The sequence below is a fragment of the Panicum virgatum genome, chromosome 4K (assembly GCF_016808335.1).
Source record: "Panicum virgatum strain AP13 chromosome 4K, P.virgatum_v5, whole genome shotgun sequence".
Taxonomy (NCBI): Eukaryota; Viridiplantae; Streptophyta; class Magnoliopsida; order Poales; family Poaceae; genus Panicum; species Panicum virgatum.
Genome location: NC_053139.1, coordinates 28,173,596 through 28,190,154, shown reverse-complemented (window position 1 = coordinate 28,190,154; position 16,559 = coordinate 28,173,596). Strand labels below are relative to the sequence as shown.

Below are 16,559 nucleotides of genomic sequence, written 5' to 3'. Positions count from 1 at the left end.
ACTTTCGATCTGAACATAGTTCAATGAAGTCTTGGCATGATGGACATCTCTTCATGATTGTCTCTTTTGTTGTCCTTTTCCTGTTTTAATGCATAACATTGGAGCTTGCTTGCATGACTTAATCTTTTCAAAAACACTTCAGTTACTATTAACTTCCTCACCCCATTCTGGAATGTTGTATTACGTGCCTTTGTTCCGTGTATAACATTAATACATTATGGTTGATGGAACTAGTGATCCTTCTGGTTGGGAAGAAAGCTCATGCTTGAAGTTTATGTTGGATAAGAGAGATGCTTCGCTGGGCCCATGGATACCTGGAAGGTATTTCTTGAGTTTTGGTTTGTATTATCGTCTAGAAAAATCTGTGTTGTTTTGCATTTTTGAATCTTGATGGACTTTTTGGCTAACAGGGATTCGTTTGAGGATGAATTACGTGCCTTTGATGGTGGTTTTGATGGGTTTCTACCATGCGTGTGGGATGATGAAATCAGCAACTTTCCTCAGGTTGCTGTCTTATATGTAGGCTGAGAAATGGTACCCTTACCCCAGGCCAATTCTGAACTAGCGCGAACTGGTTCCAGTCAGTTTACCTTTTCTGTTTAAGAAAATTGCACACCAAACCACCTTCAGATATGCAAAATGGTAGTACACTACCATTCTGAAAAAAGAACAGTATTAGCCTTGTAATATCCCAAAGAAGTGTGGTGGTTAGAAAACAGCATCCTCTCCGAGGATGGCAAGCGAGCCCTAGGGATATTTATCATTCCCATAGAGATGCCATTATTCTAACTTACACAATCTTAATGATGTAACTAGGAATTTGATTAATTGTGGCATTTAGTATAGTCTATAGTTATTATGCTTCTTGTAGTTGACCACTTATCCATGTGACTTTCAATAGTCAGGTGCTGATTTTGAATAATATATGGTTCTTTTTCTTATATGAAGCCAGAATCAGTTCGCAAAATGCTTGTCAACGAGATGCTTCTCTGTTATGGTTCCATCTTTGCATGTCAGGTGCAATCTTAATTCTTGGATCCACTCACATTCCTCTTAGAAGATTTTCCCCTTGCTGGATGGTTCTCTATTTTTATGTTAACACATCCACTGGCAGGAAAACACTGTCAAGATAGGGCTTTTGAACTATCTTGACCAGTGCCTAAAGTCTGGGAAGAAGTACCCATGGTTCACTTGTCTCGTTACAAATACATGTGTTGCTATACTGTCAGGGTTAAAGGTATTTATCATATTTATTATATATTCTGCCATCATACAGTATCATCTATTTCCTTAGTTTCCAATATTGTACATGCTATGCTCCAGGAATTCCTCACTTTACGTGGTGCCCAATCATTGCCAATCGATATATTAAGTATGATCCAGTCCATATTCAAGGTAATGTGATACACAATATTCAACTTGTAATTTCAAATTTCTCTCCTTTTTTGTTTTCAAATTTAACATCATAGCTGCTTCAGGCCATTTTAGGAGAGACTGAAATTTCTACAGCACAGCGGCGAGCAGCATGTGAGGGCCTCGGTTTATTAGCACGAGTTGGGAATGATATCTTCACTGCAAGGATGGTTTGTCACTTTATTATCTTTTTATATTTGTTGTAAAAGATTTTTGGTGTCAATATTTAATTTCCTTACATATCTACCTCTCTAATATGATACAAAATATTAATCTTTTACACTCTCTGTAGAATTTTGATTTTTCCATTTTATTCTAAGGAAAGTTCCATAAAAATCATATCCTATTTGCCTGTTTCCCTCTCCAATTGCCAATTTACTATTTGGACCACTGTTTCAAAGGATAGACCAGAATGTCCAATGTTCTATTAGTTTGTAGCAATACTTAAAAGATTCTAGGTCTGATATGATGTGCAGAAGTTGCTCAAGACACTTGAGCATGAGGTTGCATGTTTGACTTCCATGTGCCCCTACCTGTCAGAGCTTTTTGGCCCAGTGTGATATCCAGCTTATGTGCACTTGCCTCTGGTTGGATGATGCCGGCTTTTAACCAGCTTTACATGCATCTGGCCAGTTCAATCTGGCCCAAAGCGGTCCATATGTAGGGATAATCTAACATAGAAACTAGACTGGATTAAGTTCTGGTTCTTTCTTCGATTAAAGATCTGTTGTTGTTCGGTGCTTAAAACTTTGGCCTTTAAAAATGCACAACAATTAAAAGAAATTTCAAAATTTAAATTGTTGTAGCATGTGTGTTTTTATACCAGTGCTTGTGCGTTGTACAGAGTGGAGATTCTCAAAAGTGCCATTCTGTTGTTCTATCATGTTCTGTGTCAGTGTTCTAAAAAACGTTTTTAAACGTCGTTTAATCTTGATTAAACGCTGAACGGCGGCCAAGCGTTGCATTTAATCACAGTGTCGTTTAATCAGAACACACGTTTAATCATGTTCAATCTACGTTTAATCACAAAAAACTCTAAACCATAGGCAAGCGTTCGCCTAGCGTCTAGCGTATTTTAGAACCTTGTTCTGTGTAGAGTAGAAATTCTTGAGACTGCCATCCAGATTTCTAGCACCAAATTCTTTTATTTGTCATCTCAATTTTGTTAAGTATGTACAAATCTTTTATGTTTGTCTTATGTAATTCACACACTCGTTTATTATCAATAGTAATAAAATAAATTTGTGTTTCTCATGGCTCATCTGGAGCGGATGGTACATTTATTTTTCTTCCCTGATAGGCTTCTCAGACTCTTCTTGCTAGTGATGGAAGTAATTTTTCATTTGCTAGGCTCGCTCTCTTCTTGGAGAACTGATAACTGCAACAGATCTGAGCTATACAGCTTCAGTTGCATTTTCGCTCGGTTGCATCCATCGAAGGTAAGTTGTTGGTGTCTCAAGAGATCTCTTCGTTGTGTTAATTTTGAACCTCCCTGAAATAACAGTTAATAATCTCCATGGGCTGCAGGTGTAAATGTGTCCATTGTCTTTGATAACCCATCATTCATCATTTTCCATTGTTGACTTTGTCCATTATGTCCTATTGACTATTGACCTGTCCTCACAACTAATTTACTTTCTTGGAAATGGATCTGAGTATTTTTAACATACTTGCAAACCGGTGCCTAACCGGACTAGTTAGGTGGCCTCAGTAGCACTCCTCAGGTCCCGGGTTCGACTCCCGGTGGGAGTGAATTTCAGGCTGAGGTTAAAAAATCCCCTCGTTTTCCTACACGCCAAAGCACATGGAAAGTGATCCCGGCCCACCGGCCCACTCTCACACGGGCAATGGTACGGGTTACGACACACCTGTGTAAGGGTGGGGCAAGAGTTCGGGGGTTTTCTCGACCTGCGTGAGAGGTCTTCTCTTAGCAAGTGCCCGGGGGCCATCGTACCCTCCGCAGGTTTAGTTTTGTTTTAACATACTTGATGAAATTTGTCCCAAGTTTCTTATTTTCTTTCCAAACTGGGCCTCTTGATATATGTGTTAGCGACATAGCGTGTGTGTTTATGGGCCGGCCTCTGGCCGTGGGCTGTAGCTGCGCCGGCCTCCCTGGCCGTGTGCCTCCCCTCCTGGGGATAGTAGATGGTCTTGGATTAGGCAAGGAACTCCTGATTGGTATTACTTCTACAAACCAAACCCTAAGCGTTCCTTGCCTATATATGTACACAAGCTTTGCCTCACCATAATCAATCTATTATCTTCTTAGCCATATTCGATTTCAATATTGTAGAAGTGATAGAATTGGTGTAATGGATGGATTGTATTAGCTTGAGGCCTCGGCCGGTATATATAGGAGTACAAGACTTGGGTTGCAAGGCAACCCCACCGGATATGTATGGCAGTCTGGATACAATATCTAAACTACCAAATATACTCTAACATCCCCCCGCAGTCACAGCGGGAGCACTGCAGACGGTGTGACTGGAGGAGAAGCCGAAGGTAGGAACCGACGGACTGACATCCCCCGCAGTTGTAGCGTCGGCGCAATGCGGATGCTGCGACAGGAGAGAATCGACGAGAAACTCATGCGGATGGTAGCCCTTTGTGCCGATGTCGAGATAGGCGAGCTGAAGGAGCCATGGTCGAAGATGCCGTGCGTAGAGTAGCCGTGGTCGACGTAGAGCTGTCGAAGTTGCCGAAGACGAGGTAGCCGCACATGAAGCCGCGGGCGCACGAGGAGGCGCCATGGTGGTGGCGTAATGGAGAAGACGCCGTAGACGAAGATGGCGACGCGTCGAGGCAGTCGTAGAGGGAGCGATGCCAAAGTCGATGCAGTCAGGCCATCGGGCGACACATGCCCGAGCTTGCCAGGCTCGGGAACGCATCGGGGACGATGGGCACGCACCGGTGTTGCCAATACCGGACGTGCAAGGGAGGATGCACAACCAGACGCCGTCGCCGAGGGACCAGCAGAGAAGGCCTCCACGATGGTTGCAGGCACAGAAGAACGGCGAGGAAGAAGATGCCGATGCAGCCCGCAGTTGCTGGAGTAGACGAAGGGGTAGAAGTGGACGGCGACGATGGCGACGAGGTGGTGCTGGACGAAGCGACGAGGTAACCCCGGACGATCTGGCGCAAGGCCTGATGATCCGGAGGACGCGGCGGCGGAGCTCGAAGAAGGCGACGAAGAACTCGAACAGCTCGGTGAAGACCATGTGCGCGCGACCATGTGCGCGCAAGGCGCGCACTGACGTAGTCGTAGACGATGTCGAAGATGCGGTCGAAGTGGCCGGCGTGGATGAAGTCGAGGACGTAGTCGGTGGCGGTGAAGATGCAACGACAAGGAAGACCACGGGTGGCGCCGCGGCTGCCTGAAGAGGCGAAGCAACGGCAGCCCTCCATACTCGGGGAAGAGGCGCGCAGTACGAGGACGGACGTCACGGGAGCCGGGTGGATCACGCACATCGGCTGATCAGACCGAGTAGCGTGAGGCGAGACGACGGTGGGCGAAGTCGGTGAAGGCGTCCCGATCGGTGAAGGCGACGACGAGCCGGCGAAGGTCGACGTGCGAACGAAGCGGCGAGGAGGGCAGTGCAGATGAGCGTCCCCTAGGGCATCGTCCATGTCACCATGTCGCATGTCGAAGACGAAGAAGAGGCCGGTGAAGTCGACGCCGATGTCGAAGTAGAGGCGCAAGGTCGACGGGCGGTGGGCGACTCAATCTCGATCAGTGATCGAGTAAAAATCAGAGAAACTAACCAAAAATAAATCTGCAGCAGCAAATCTTCGCGTAGAGCCTCTGGGTGCGCATAGCACAGGCCTCCTCCCCACTCTTATCCTCTCCCTGCTCATATGGTCAACGACGGACCATAGCCACGGGGCGAGAGAGAGAAACAGAGGGTGAGAAAGAGGTGGCCAGGCGACGGCGATGAGGGCGGGTGGCGCGCGTCCCTCCCGGCGACGGCAGGTAGCCGGAGGCGATGGAGGATCCCCGCCAGGGATGGCAGCGGATCCGGAGCGTGGCGCACGTCCTGGCCGGCGACGACGGATCCCCCCGAGATGCGGAGGAAGCTGCCAAGGTAGAGGCGCGACCGGCGGCGGAGGGAGCCCGCGTGAGGCGCGCGGGACAGAGCCGCATGGGCGCTGCAGAGGAGGCCGCCGGGTGGACGGTGCAGCCGACGCGGGATCCAGACGGGAAGCCTGGCGTGAAGGCGGCTGGTCGGAGCGGAGGTGCTGCACGGAATTCGTCGACGACGAGTTGAAGGCGCCACGCGGAGCCACTGCTGCCACCACGGCAGCACAAGGTGGGTCACGGGCGCTGCCGGGAGACTGCGACTGCCACCACGGCAGCGCGGATCGGATCGTCGGCGGATTCCATGCGGGTGGCGAGGTACGCCGATCCGCTACTGCTTGACACTCTATGGGCGGCGGATTAACTCGATCCGCCGTGATGAAGGGCGCTGCCCCCGGCGGAGGTCATGGGCGACCTCCCCGGGGGCGCGCTAGAAGGCCGGTGAGGGGGCGCCCTGGAGGGGCGCCGTGGGAAACAGGGGGAAGGCAGCGGCGCGAGAGGGGCGCCGGCGGCGCTAGGGTTAGGGCAGCGGAAGGTTGCCCAGGATCTCAAACCCTAAACTCGTGATACCATGTAGAAGTGATAGAATTGGTGTAATGGATGGATTGTATTAGCTTGAGGCCTCGGCCGGTATATATAAGAGTACAAGACTTGGGTTGCAAGGCAACCCCACCGGATATGTATGGCAGTCCGGATACAATATCTAAACTACCAAATATACTCTAACAAATATGAAGTAACTCAAAATCTTATGTGCCGTTACTTTTGGAGTAAAGTCCATTTTTAGCCATCCAACTATCACATCCAACTCCAAATCTGCAGTGACCACCCAACCCAACTGTTAAAACTAGACAAATTTGACCATCAAGATGGTTTGCAATGTGGTTTTCAAAAAAAAAACTCAACCGGCGGGGGAAAGACCGCCCCCACGGCTTTCAATTAAGAAGAGGCCAGTTGACCCCGGCCGAGAAAACCCCCGAAAGCCGGCTTCCGGGCTTGTACTGGCGGCACCTTGACCCTGGGCCGGTCCGTAACCTTCATGGGCCGGGTTCCGTCGCCCACTGGGCCGGGCCGTAGCCACATGGGCCGGGTTCCGTCGCCCAAGAGTCGTGTCGCACAGCCAAGCTCAACGGAAGCACAACGAGGGTTTTTTTTTTCCATAGGCGGGGTAAATCCGCCCTGGTGGGGGTTCGAACCCCCCACCTGTGGAGTGCCACCGGTTGCTTCGCACCAACTGGGCTAACAACCTTAGGCTGCAATGTGGTTTTCGCTGATGTGGACGACAAGTGGCAGTAGGGTCCACCGTTCAACCATCCTCATTCGCAGGGTTGGGCTGAGTCTGCAAAAACAATTAAGAACACATCCTTATTTAGCAAATACATAATAAAATATCATGGGCCCCACATGTCAGCCCATATTCTTTGTTAGAGTATGTATATTAGGCAACTCCGGATATGGTTAGTTTATGATTGATTGTAATCCCGGGATAACCTTCCTTATCTCTAGGAGAGGCTACTTGCCCTCCAATCCATGTACTCCTATATATACCGCCCAAAGGGCTCAATGCAATACATCGACTACATTGTACGCATCCTACTTTCCTACATGGTATCACGAGTTAGGGTTTCGACCTAGGCTTCTGCTTCTGCAGCCGCCGCCGTCGCGCCGCCCCCGGGGAGATCGATCTCCGCCGGGGGCAGCGCCCTCGTAGGAAGCGCGCGGATCCCTCTACCCGTGGCCAATCCATGGCGGCGGCGCTTGTCGTCCTCGTCGGGCACCACATTGCGATGGGGCCGCTGCCCCCGCGTGGGTGGCTGCTGCCGGGCGCGGGGGCCGCCCCCTCCGCGCGGGCGGTCGCCGCCCGCGTCCAGGGCCGTTCCGCGTTGGAGCCACCGTCGGGCGCCGTCGAGCAGGGGTCACCACCTCCGTGCGGGCGGCTGCCGCGCTTGGCAGCGCGGGCTGCTGTCGCTGGGCGCCGCCGCGGGCGATCTCTTCCTCCGCGGAGGTGTCGTCGGGTGCTGCCGTGGTGGGCTGCCGCTTCCCCCCGGAAAGCTACCGTCGGGTGCTCTGGATTGCCCCAGCCTGCCCTCCCCTGTCTTTCTCTCTCTTCGTGGGAAGATAAGGACGTGGGTGAGGGAGGGGCTAATCACTAGGTGCACCCGGAGTCGTACCAGATCTGCTGCTGCTATTTATTTTTCTTTTTCTGATCTAAGATCGGTTTGCGTCGCCCTGCCGTTCGTAGCCGTTCATCGTCAACACTCCCGAAGGACGAGGTTGTTGCTGCGCCCTCCAGGCTGCAGCGACGACGTTCGTGATCAAGCCACCCTACCGGTGTCGTCGCCTTTTCAGGCGGTGGCGCCACTCGCTGCCGGTCTTCGTCAATCAGGCGCTCGATTCGCCCCCACGCCTCCAGCCGTTCTCGCACGGACATCGCCGCCGATGTTCCTGAAGGAAGACGTCATCGCCCTGATCTGAGCGTGACACTTGTTGCAACCTGCGCTGTTGCCACCCCTGTCCTGACCGTGACCTAAGTCGCAAACCGCGCCGTCTACCTTCGTCATTCGCCGCACCGTCCTGCTGCTGTCTTCGGCAAGAAGCTGCTGAGTTTGTGTACTCGAGCACCTCGACGACGCTTCAATCCTCGCCCTCTCCACGGCTTCGACCACGTCCACCTCGACTTCGGCTACTACGGCACTAAAGGGCTATCATCTTCATGAGTCTCCAGTCAAAGCTTTCGCACCGGCGTTCCGACTGCAGGGGTGATACGTCTCCATTGTTCTCCAGTCTGACCGTTCGTGTTGCTACCGCTACGACTGCATGAGGATGTTAGAGTATATTAGGCAACTCCGGATATGGTTAGTTTAGGATTGATTATAATTCCGGGATAACCTTCCTTATCTCTAGGAGAGGCTACTTGCCCTCCAAGCCATGTACTCCTATACATACCGCCCAAGGGGCTCAATGCAATACATTGACCACATTATACGCATTCTACTTTCCTACATTCCTTCATCCTCCTTCAGCCATCCTATATTTCCCCATATTGTCTGCTGGGAGCTTCTCAGTCTCGCCCCACCATGCCTGATGGCCAGCCAAGGTGACCATATCCTTCCTCTCCAGTGAGGACGGCAAGACAAGGATGGCCCTGGCTACCGCCTTTGTCACCTTTATTCTCATCCTCTTCCTTTTTCTTGTTCGCCTTCTCCCTCTACCCTTGCTCCACCCCCTGCCCCAATGCCGTGGAGCTCAAGGCCATTGCTTGGAGGGCCTGCGGTGACGCCTTGCTTGATTCACCCGAAGAGAGACTGGCATGGAATGGGATTAAAATGGACAGGTGGGCCTACTGCCACGTATAGTCCATGCCAGTGAAACCGCCCATCGAAACAGCTAGATGACCAATTGTGAATGGTTTCAGGAGCTGAATGGTCAATCATATTGGTTTCCGAGTTGCATGACTGAAACCAAACTTGGGCGATAGCTGAATAGCCAAAATGGACCATACTTTTAGTTTTATGCCCATTCATCCGTGCTACTGAGTTTATGGAGAAGCAAAAGCAACTCTGATCTATATGGAAATGAGTTTTCTTTGCATTATGTCTATTTCCATTTAGTTTCAAATTGAATCATTTAGTTCAACATATATTATATCCACTTGACCCATATAACAAATAATGTTTCATTCCACCATTTTTCTAATTTGATGACTTTTTTGTGCCTGCTTGTAGTTGTGTGTATGTATATGTTGATGTTGTTGCACTGATGTACTTTTTGTGGATGCAGTGCTGGCGGAATGGCATTATCTACTCTGGTTACCCCAACTGTGAACTCACTTTCTAATTTGAGTAAAAGCTCGAATTCCAACCTACAGTTGTGGTCACTGCATGCTCTTCTTTTGACCATTGAAGCTGCTGGCTTGTCCTACGTCTCCCAAGTTCAGGTATTGTACCCCTAAAATAATTATGACGGTTAATTGTAGCATAGTATTTTCGAGAGCAGTATGTTTTACAACCATTAGTTTTCTGAAACAGTGCTTTGCATGATCTTGGCATTTATAAATGTGTGGAAACAATAGTAGATATACTGTACAGAGGGTTCTGGTACTGTTGTTATAACCATCTTAATTACTTGCCCATCTGACTACCGTGCAAAGAGCCAGATAATCCTATTATATCTTTCCTTCAATTCCTATGAGTTTTTACTTTACTCTATTTTACTAAAGGGGGAGTGGGACACACCATAGATACTTAACCAGTAGGCATCCTCACATGAAACTAAAGGAGGCACACATCTTTTGTAGTTTTGCCAGCAGATAGATTAGAAATATCATTATTTTGGAATATGCTTTTGGCGCCGCTTTTTTTCTTATTTGGTTGCGACAAGCTTGATTGTACTGTTCATTTCAAATTTGTTATGGATGCTTTGATATCTTGTTACACAGGGGACACTTTTCCTTGCTATGGAGATTCTTCTCTTGGAAGAGAATGGATACGTGGATCTTAGACAGGGAATTGGCCATCTTATTAATGCAATAGTTGCAGTTCTTGGTCCGGAGCTTGCTCCTGGTAGCACATTCTTTTCACGTTGCAAGGTTAGACTGTTTTATTGTAACCCCATTCCAGAAGAAAAGAATCCAACCTACTTTTCCAAAGAATCCTGTATCATCATTACTTGATTACTATGTGTGTGTGTTGGTGTATATGTGAGCCCATATATAGAGGCCCATCTAGATGCCCATGTATAGGATCTATATATCCTACCCTTCTAGGGTTTGGAGGAATACATCTCATTATTCTCTCCTACATGGTATCATTTGCCTAGGTATCTCTCCTCTTCTCTCCTCTCTTCCCTCTCCTGCCGGCCGCCGACACTGCCGCCGCCGGCGCCGCCCTTCCTCTCCCCTTCCTCCTTCCCTCCACTTCCTTCCTACCCTGCTCCGATTGCAGCCGCCGCCTGGCCCCGGCCCGCCGCCGCCGCCGCCGCAGCTGGTGCGGGCGCCGGGGCTGCAGGTGCAGGGGGCGCGGGGCTCCTGCAGCCCGCCGCCGCCGCCTGGCCCGGACCCGCCGCCGCCGCCCTGGTGGCCTCCCTGCCAGATCCCGCAGCCGCCGCCGCCGCAGCTGGCGCGGGCGCCGGGGCTACGGGTGTAGGGGGCGCGAGGCCCCTGCAGTCCGCCGCCGCCGCCGGCGCGGCCGCCGATCTCGCCGCCCAGCAGGTGCTGCAGGCCGATCCAGCCGCCCTGCAGCCTCTGCTGCAGGCGCCGGCCGTCGATCCCGCCGCCGCCGCTGCGGCCCACCGCGCCGACGACGCCGCCCTCCCTAGAGCTTATCCCGCGCCGGTCGCGCTCACGACCGCGTGGCCTGGCCTCGGGATGCACCCCGCATCCGTTCGCCGCCGCCGCCCTTCGTGGGCAGCAGGCCGACGCCGCTCTCGCCGTGGCCCTCCTCGCCGCCAAGTCGGACGCTTCGGCGGCCCAGGAGCGGGTCTGCGTGGTTGCCCTCGCTTGGGACCGCGAGCGCGCCGCGGCCGATGCTCTCGCCCTCCGAGTCGCCGAGGCGGAGCACTACCTCTGTGTCTCCTCCGGCCTGTAGCTCGTCGTCCCCGAGCACGCCGCCTCCTCTTCCCACCAGGCCCCGCCTCCTGGATCTGGACCTCGGCACGACCCGATCGACCCCATGGTCGCTCAGCTCCACCTCCAGGCCGCCGGCGTTCAGAACATCCGGGCCCTGGTCACCGTCCTCCTCGACTCCACGTCCTTCTCCTAAGGACGCTGGCGGGACCAGGTGCTCCTCGCCCTCCGCCGCTACGCCCTCGACGACCACGTCCTCGTCGACTCGCCGATCGAGGCGCGAGACGTGGTGTGGCTGCGCCTCGACAGCGTTGCCATGTCCTGGATCTTTGGGACCATCTCCCTAGATCTTCAGGACCTCGTTAGGACCCACGGCGGCACCGCGCGACAGGCCTGGTTGGCGCTCGAGGGGCAGTTCCTCGGAAACGCCGAGTTCCGCGCTCTCCAGCTCGACGCCACCTTCCGCACCTTCGAGCAGGGGGACCTCTCCGTTGGTGAGTTCTGCCGGCGGATGAAGGGCATGGCTGATGCTCTTCACGACATCGGGTGTTCGGTGTCCGATCGAGTCTTGGTGCTCAATGTCCTGCGGGGCCTGAGCAGCACCTATGACCACCTGAAGACATGGATCACCCGCCAGAGGCCCTTCCCCTCTAACCTGCAGGTCTGGGACGACCTCACCCTGAGGAGATCAACAGGGGTCTCGCGCCCGGATCATCCTCGTCCACCCACACCGCGATCGTTGCTGCTCCACCGGCTTCCTCCGCCGCTCCTGCCACCTCCCTCCTTGGTGCTGCTCCCGCCGGACAGACCGGAGGTTGGGGGGGGGGGCGTGGACGTCGTCGGCAGGGGGGACGGGGTGGTGGTGGTACTGGTGACCCTGCTTCTGGGGTACCGGTACCGGTGGGGGCCGTCGGGGCGCATCGACTCCGGCTCCCGCTTCTGCCCCTGCCCCTGGAGGTACGCCCTGGCCATCCTTCAGCAACCCATGGTCAGGGCGCACCTCGATGTGGCCGTTCCAGGGTCGAGGGGGGGGGGGCGGCGGGGCTCGTCCTCAGCTCCAGTCGGCGGCCATGTTCACCGGTGCTGCCCCCCTGTTCGCGCCGCCCTGGACCTCGCCCACTCAGCCCAGCCAGCAGCCGACCTGGCCTGGGGGTGGGACCAGGCCGCACTGGCGCAGTCCTTCAGCATCATGGGGCTGACGCCGCCGGTCAGCACCGAGTAGATCGCCGACTCGGGTGCCTCCTTCCACACCACCCCAGATGCCGGTATCCTCTCTTCTGTCCGACCCCACACCCCTCTTGTCCTTCTTCTAACATGGTCGGTGATGGGTCTTGCCTTCCTATCACCGCCGTGGGTTCTGCTCCTGACTCTTTTCGTCTTCTAAATGTCCTTGTTGCTCCTCAGATGGTTCACAACCTTCTTTTTATTCGCCAGTTTACTGTTGATAATTCTTGTTCCATTGAATTTGACTTTTCTGGTCTTACTGTGAAGGATTCGGCTTTCCGGCATCCGCTCCTCCGATGTGACAGCCCGGGGCCCCTTTACACTCTTTGCCTTCCTGTTTCCGCTACCTCGCCTTCGACTTCTTATTCGTCTGCTGCTTTTGCCGTGACGCCTTCTTCCACCACTTGGCATCGTTGGCTTTGTCACTCCGGCCGTGATGTTGTGGCTCAGCTCAGTCGTAGTACCAATGTTCCATGTACTAGGGCTGCTGCTGAGCATCTCTGTCATGCGTGCCAGTTAGGTCGTCATGTTAGACTTATTTTTTTCTTCTTCTTCGCATGCTGCGCATGCCTTTGATTTTGTTCACTGTAACCTATAGACATCTCCTGTACTCAGCATGTCTGGCTATAAATACTATCTGGTGGTGTTTGATGATTTTTCTCATTACTTTTGGATTTTTTCTTTGCGCGCCAAGTCTGAGACCTTCTCCACCCTCCACTTCTTTGCCTGGGTGTCCACTCAGTCCGGCCTCACCATTAAGGCTGTTCAGTGTGACAACGGGCGTGAGTTCGATAACTGCACCTCCCGTTCTTTCTTCCTTTCTCGGGGTGTTCAGCTACGTACGTCTTGTCCGTATTTCTCTCCCTAGAACGGCAAGGCTGAGCGGATGATTCGCACGACGAATGACGTCGTGCGCACCCTTCTGATCCAGGCCTCTCTGCCCCCGCGCTTTTAGGCTGAGAGCCTCCACACCGCCACCTACTTGCTTAACCGTCTTCCGTCCACTGCTTCTCCTGCTCCAACTCCACACCACGCTCTTTTCGGTACTCCTCCTCACTACGACCACCTTCGGGTCTTCGGGTGTACATGTTACCCTAACATTTCCGCCACTGCATCTCACAAGCTGGCGCCCTGCTCGACTCGTGTTCCTTGGTTACTCCCCTGACCACAAGGGGTACCGATGCTTTGACCTCCTCTTGCCACGTCCTGATCTCCCGAAACGTCGTCTTTGACGAGTCGGATTTTCCCTACTCTACCTCCTCCACACCTTCTCCTGACCCCGAGTTGGAGTCCTTGTTTTCGACTGACCCGGTGGTTCAGCCACCTTTACCTGTCTGTCCTTTCCCTGCAGGTTTTTCCGGTACACCGGCACCGCTTCCGGTGATCCCTGCTGCACCGAGCGCGGCCCCCGGACTTTCGGTCGTGCCGTGCGCGAACCCGGTGTCTCCTGCTGCGCCACGCGTGGCCTCGGTGCCTCCCCTGCGCCTGCGCGATACGCTTAGCCGACGCAGGTGTACCGGCGTCGTTCGACGCCAGCACCGGCGCCGTTCGACGCCAGCACCGGCGCCGCCGCGGTATGCTCAGCCGGTGCAGATGTACCGGCGTTGTTTGGCTCCGGAGGCTCCTGCGGCGCCGCCTACACCGGAGCCGTCGCTGCCGCCACCTACACCGAAGTCGTCGCCGCCGCCGCCGCCTTCGCCGACTCGCTCTCGAGTCGAGCCGGCGGTGTACCACCCGCCAGTCATCCATCGGGATCATCGGCATATCCATTCCATGGTGACTCGGCGGATGGCGTCTCAGGCCGCGACTCTCTCCGCCACCGAGGGAGAGCCGCGGGTCTCTCCGGTACTCTTCTCTGTTCGCGACGCCTTGGCAGATCGTCATTGGCGTTGCGCGATGGACGAGGAGTACGCAGCTCTTCTTGCCGACCAGACGTGGGACCTCGTGCTGCGTCCGTCTGGTTGCAATGTGGTCACTGGCAAGTGGATCTGGACGCATAAGCGTCGGGCTCAAGGTTTTAAAAGCGGTAAGGCGAGGCGAGGCGATGCGCCACCGCTCGGACGCCTAGGCGATAAGACGTGTGGCGAGGCGACGCCTTATTTATTGGTAAAACACGTTCATTTACCTCTAAAACACATACATTTACCTGTAAAAAAAAGAAAAAATAGAGGACCACTGGGCCTAGAGGTGGAAATCAGGCCCATCAAAGCCCAGCTCAATTAACCCATCCCCCACCCCCTCCACCTTATCGCCAACCCTACCAAGCCGCATGTGCCTCTCCTCCCATCCCCACATCTCGCCGCCTCTGCCTCTCCTCCGATCCCGCCGCCTCTGCGCCTCCTCCGACCGCGTCGCCGCCGCCGCCGCCCTCCTTCGCCTCCGCCTCTGCCTCCTCCGTCGACGCGCACCCCTGCCTCCGCCGCCCGCCTCTGCCTCCTCTGCCGCATCGGTGTGTGCGGGCGCGACCACGGCCAGGCGGTGGCCGGCGGGTGGCGGCAGCGGCTCGGCGAGCGCCGGGCGGACGGCGGCAAGGCGAGGAATGGAAAAGCGACGCGGATGCCCTGGTTTTTTTCCCGCCTGGACGTCGCCTAGGCGTCGCCTTGAAAACCTTGGTCGGGCTGATGGCACATTGGAGCGCTACAAGGCTCGCTGGGTTCTCCGGGGGTTCACTCAGCGGCCTGGTGTTTGATTATGATGAGACCTTTAGTCCAGTGGTGAAGCATGCCACTGTGCGCACGGGTCCTCTCGCTTGCGCTCTCTCGCTCTTGGCCTGTGCACCAGTTGGATGTGAAGAATGCGTTTCTTCATGGCACTCTGTCAGAGACAGTCTACTGCTCTCAGCCAGCGGGATTTGTGGACTCCAGTCGTCCAGACAGTCTGCCGGCTCAACAAGTCTCTCTATGGTGTGAAGCAGGCTCCTCGGGCTTTGTATTCTCGGTTCGCCACGTTCTTGCTGACATTGGGGTTCACCGAGGCCAAGTCTGACACGTCTCTCTTCATCTACCGCCATGGGGATGAGACTGTCTATCTGCTGCTTTATGTCGATGACATTGTGCTCACAGCCTCCAGTCAGCAGTTGCTTCAGCGTGTCATCTCCTCTCTGCTGCAGGAATTTGCTATGAAAGATCTTGGTCAGCTCCACCACTTCTTGGGCGTCACTGTTGAGCTTCGCCCGTCTGGACTTCTCCTTCACCAGCGGCAGTATGCACTTGATATTCTGGAGCGGGCTGGGATGACTGATTGCAAGCCCTGCTCTACTCCTGTCGACACTCAGGCGAAGCTTTTTGCTGATCTGGGTGATCCTGTTGTTGATCCTACTGCCTGCCGGAGTCTGGCCGGTGCCTTGCAGTACCTCACCTTCACCAGGCCGGATCTCACCTACGCTGTTCAGCATGTCCGTCTCCATATACATGATCCTCGGGAGTCACACCTTGCTGCGCTGAAGCGTCTCCTCCGTCACGTCCATGGCACTGTGGACCTCGACCTGGTTCTTCACTGCTCGTCCTCTGCTGAGCTAGTTGTCTACACTGACGCTGACTGGGCTGGCTGTCCGGACACTCGCTGCTCCACTTCCGGTTACACCGTCTTCCTGGGCGGCAATCTGGTCTCCTGGTCGTCCAAGCGGCAGCCGGTTGTCTCCCGCTCCGGTGCCGAGGCGAAGTACCGTGCTGTCGCTAACGGCGTGGCGGAGGCGTCTTGGCTACGACAGCTCTTGGCGGAGCTCCACAGCCCGCTCGCCAAGAGCACGCTCGTTTACTGCGACAACATCAACGCCGTGTATCTCTCCATCAACCCCGTCCAGCATCAGCGGACGAAGCATGTGGAGATCGACTTGCACTTCGTGCGCGACAGGGTCGCCATTGGCGATGTTCGGGTACTCCATGTCCCGACCACCTCCCAGTTTACCAACATCTTCACCAAGGGACTATCCTCCTCGACCTTCTCGGAGTTTCGCTCCAGCCTCAACGTAGCAGGTGGCTAGTTGTGGCTTCGCGGGGGGGGGGGGGGGGGTGGTATTTGCCCTGCATGTACTTTCTCGTTGTCTAGTCTTGAACACCGCTGCGCCGGTTGTTCAAACTGCGGGGGGTGTTGGCTTTCTTGTTGTCCAGTCTTGAACACGGCTGCGCCTGTAGTTCAGACTGCGGGGGGGTTGTTGGGGGGGAGGTGTGGGGGTGGGGGGGCGGGGGTGTTGGTGTATATGTGAGCCCATGTATAGGATCTATATATCTCACCCTTCTAGGGTTTGGAGGGATACATCTCATTATTCTCTCCTACAGTGTGTGT

General features: G+C 54.2%; 1 protein-coding gene across 9 annotated transcripts in view; it reads left to right on the top strand.

Annotated features, from left to right (window-relative positions):
* LOC120703602 (protein SWEETIE-like) overlaps positions 1 to 16,559 on the top strand; it is a 56,474-nt gene that overhangs the window by 18,318 nt on the left and 21,597 nt on the right. For all 9 annotated transcript variants that reach the window (XR_005687092.1, XM_039987726.1, XM_039987727.1 and 6 more), the window contains exons 18-26: positions 235 to 321; positions 411 to 504; positions 949 to 1,017; positions 1,115 to 1,237; positions 1,324 to 1,395; positions 1,479 to 1,583; positions 2,764 to 2,852; positions 9,269 to 9,425; positions 9,927 to 10,076. Coding sequence is in view for 8 of the 9 variants with exons in the window: in XM_039987726.1 (XP_039843660.1) it covers positions 235 to 321; positions 411 to 504; positions 949 to 1,017; positions 1,115 to 1,237; positions 1,324 to 1,395; positions 1,479 to 1,583; positions 2,764 to 2,852; positions 9,269 to 9,425; positions 9,927 to 10,076 (946 nt within the window). In the remaining variant the exon portion in view is untranslated. The remainder of the gene's footprint in view (positions 1 to 234; positions 322 to 410; positions 505 to 948; positions 1,018 to 1,114; positions 1,238 to 1,323; positions 1,396 to 1,478; positions 1,584 to 2,763; positions 2,853 to 9,268; positions 9,426 to 9,926; positions 10,077 to 16,559) is intronic.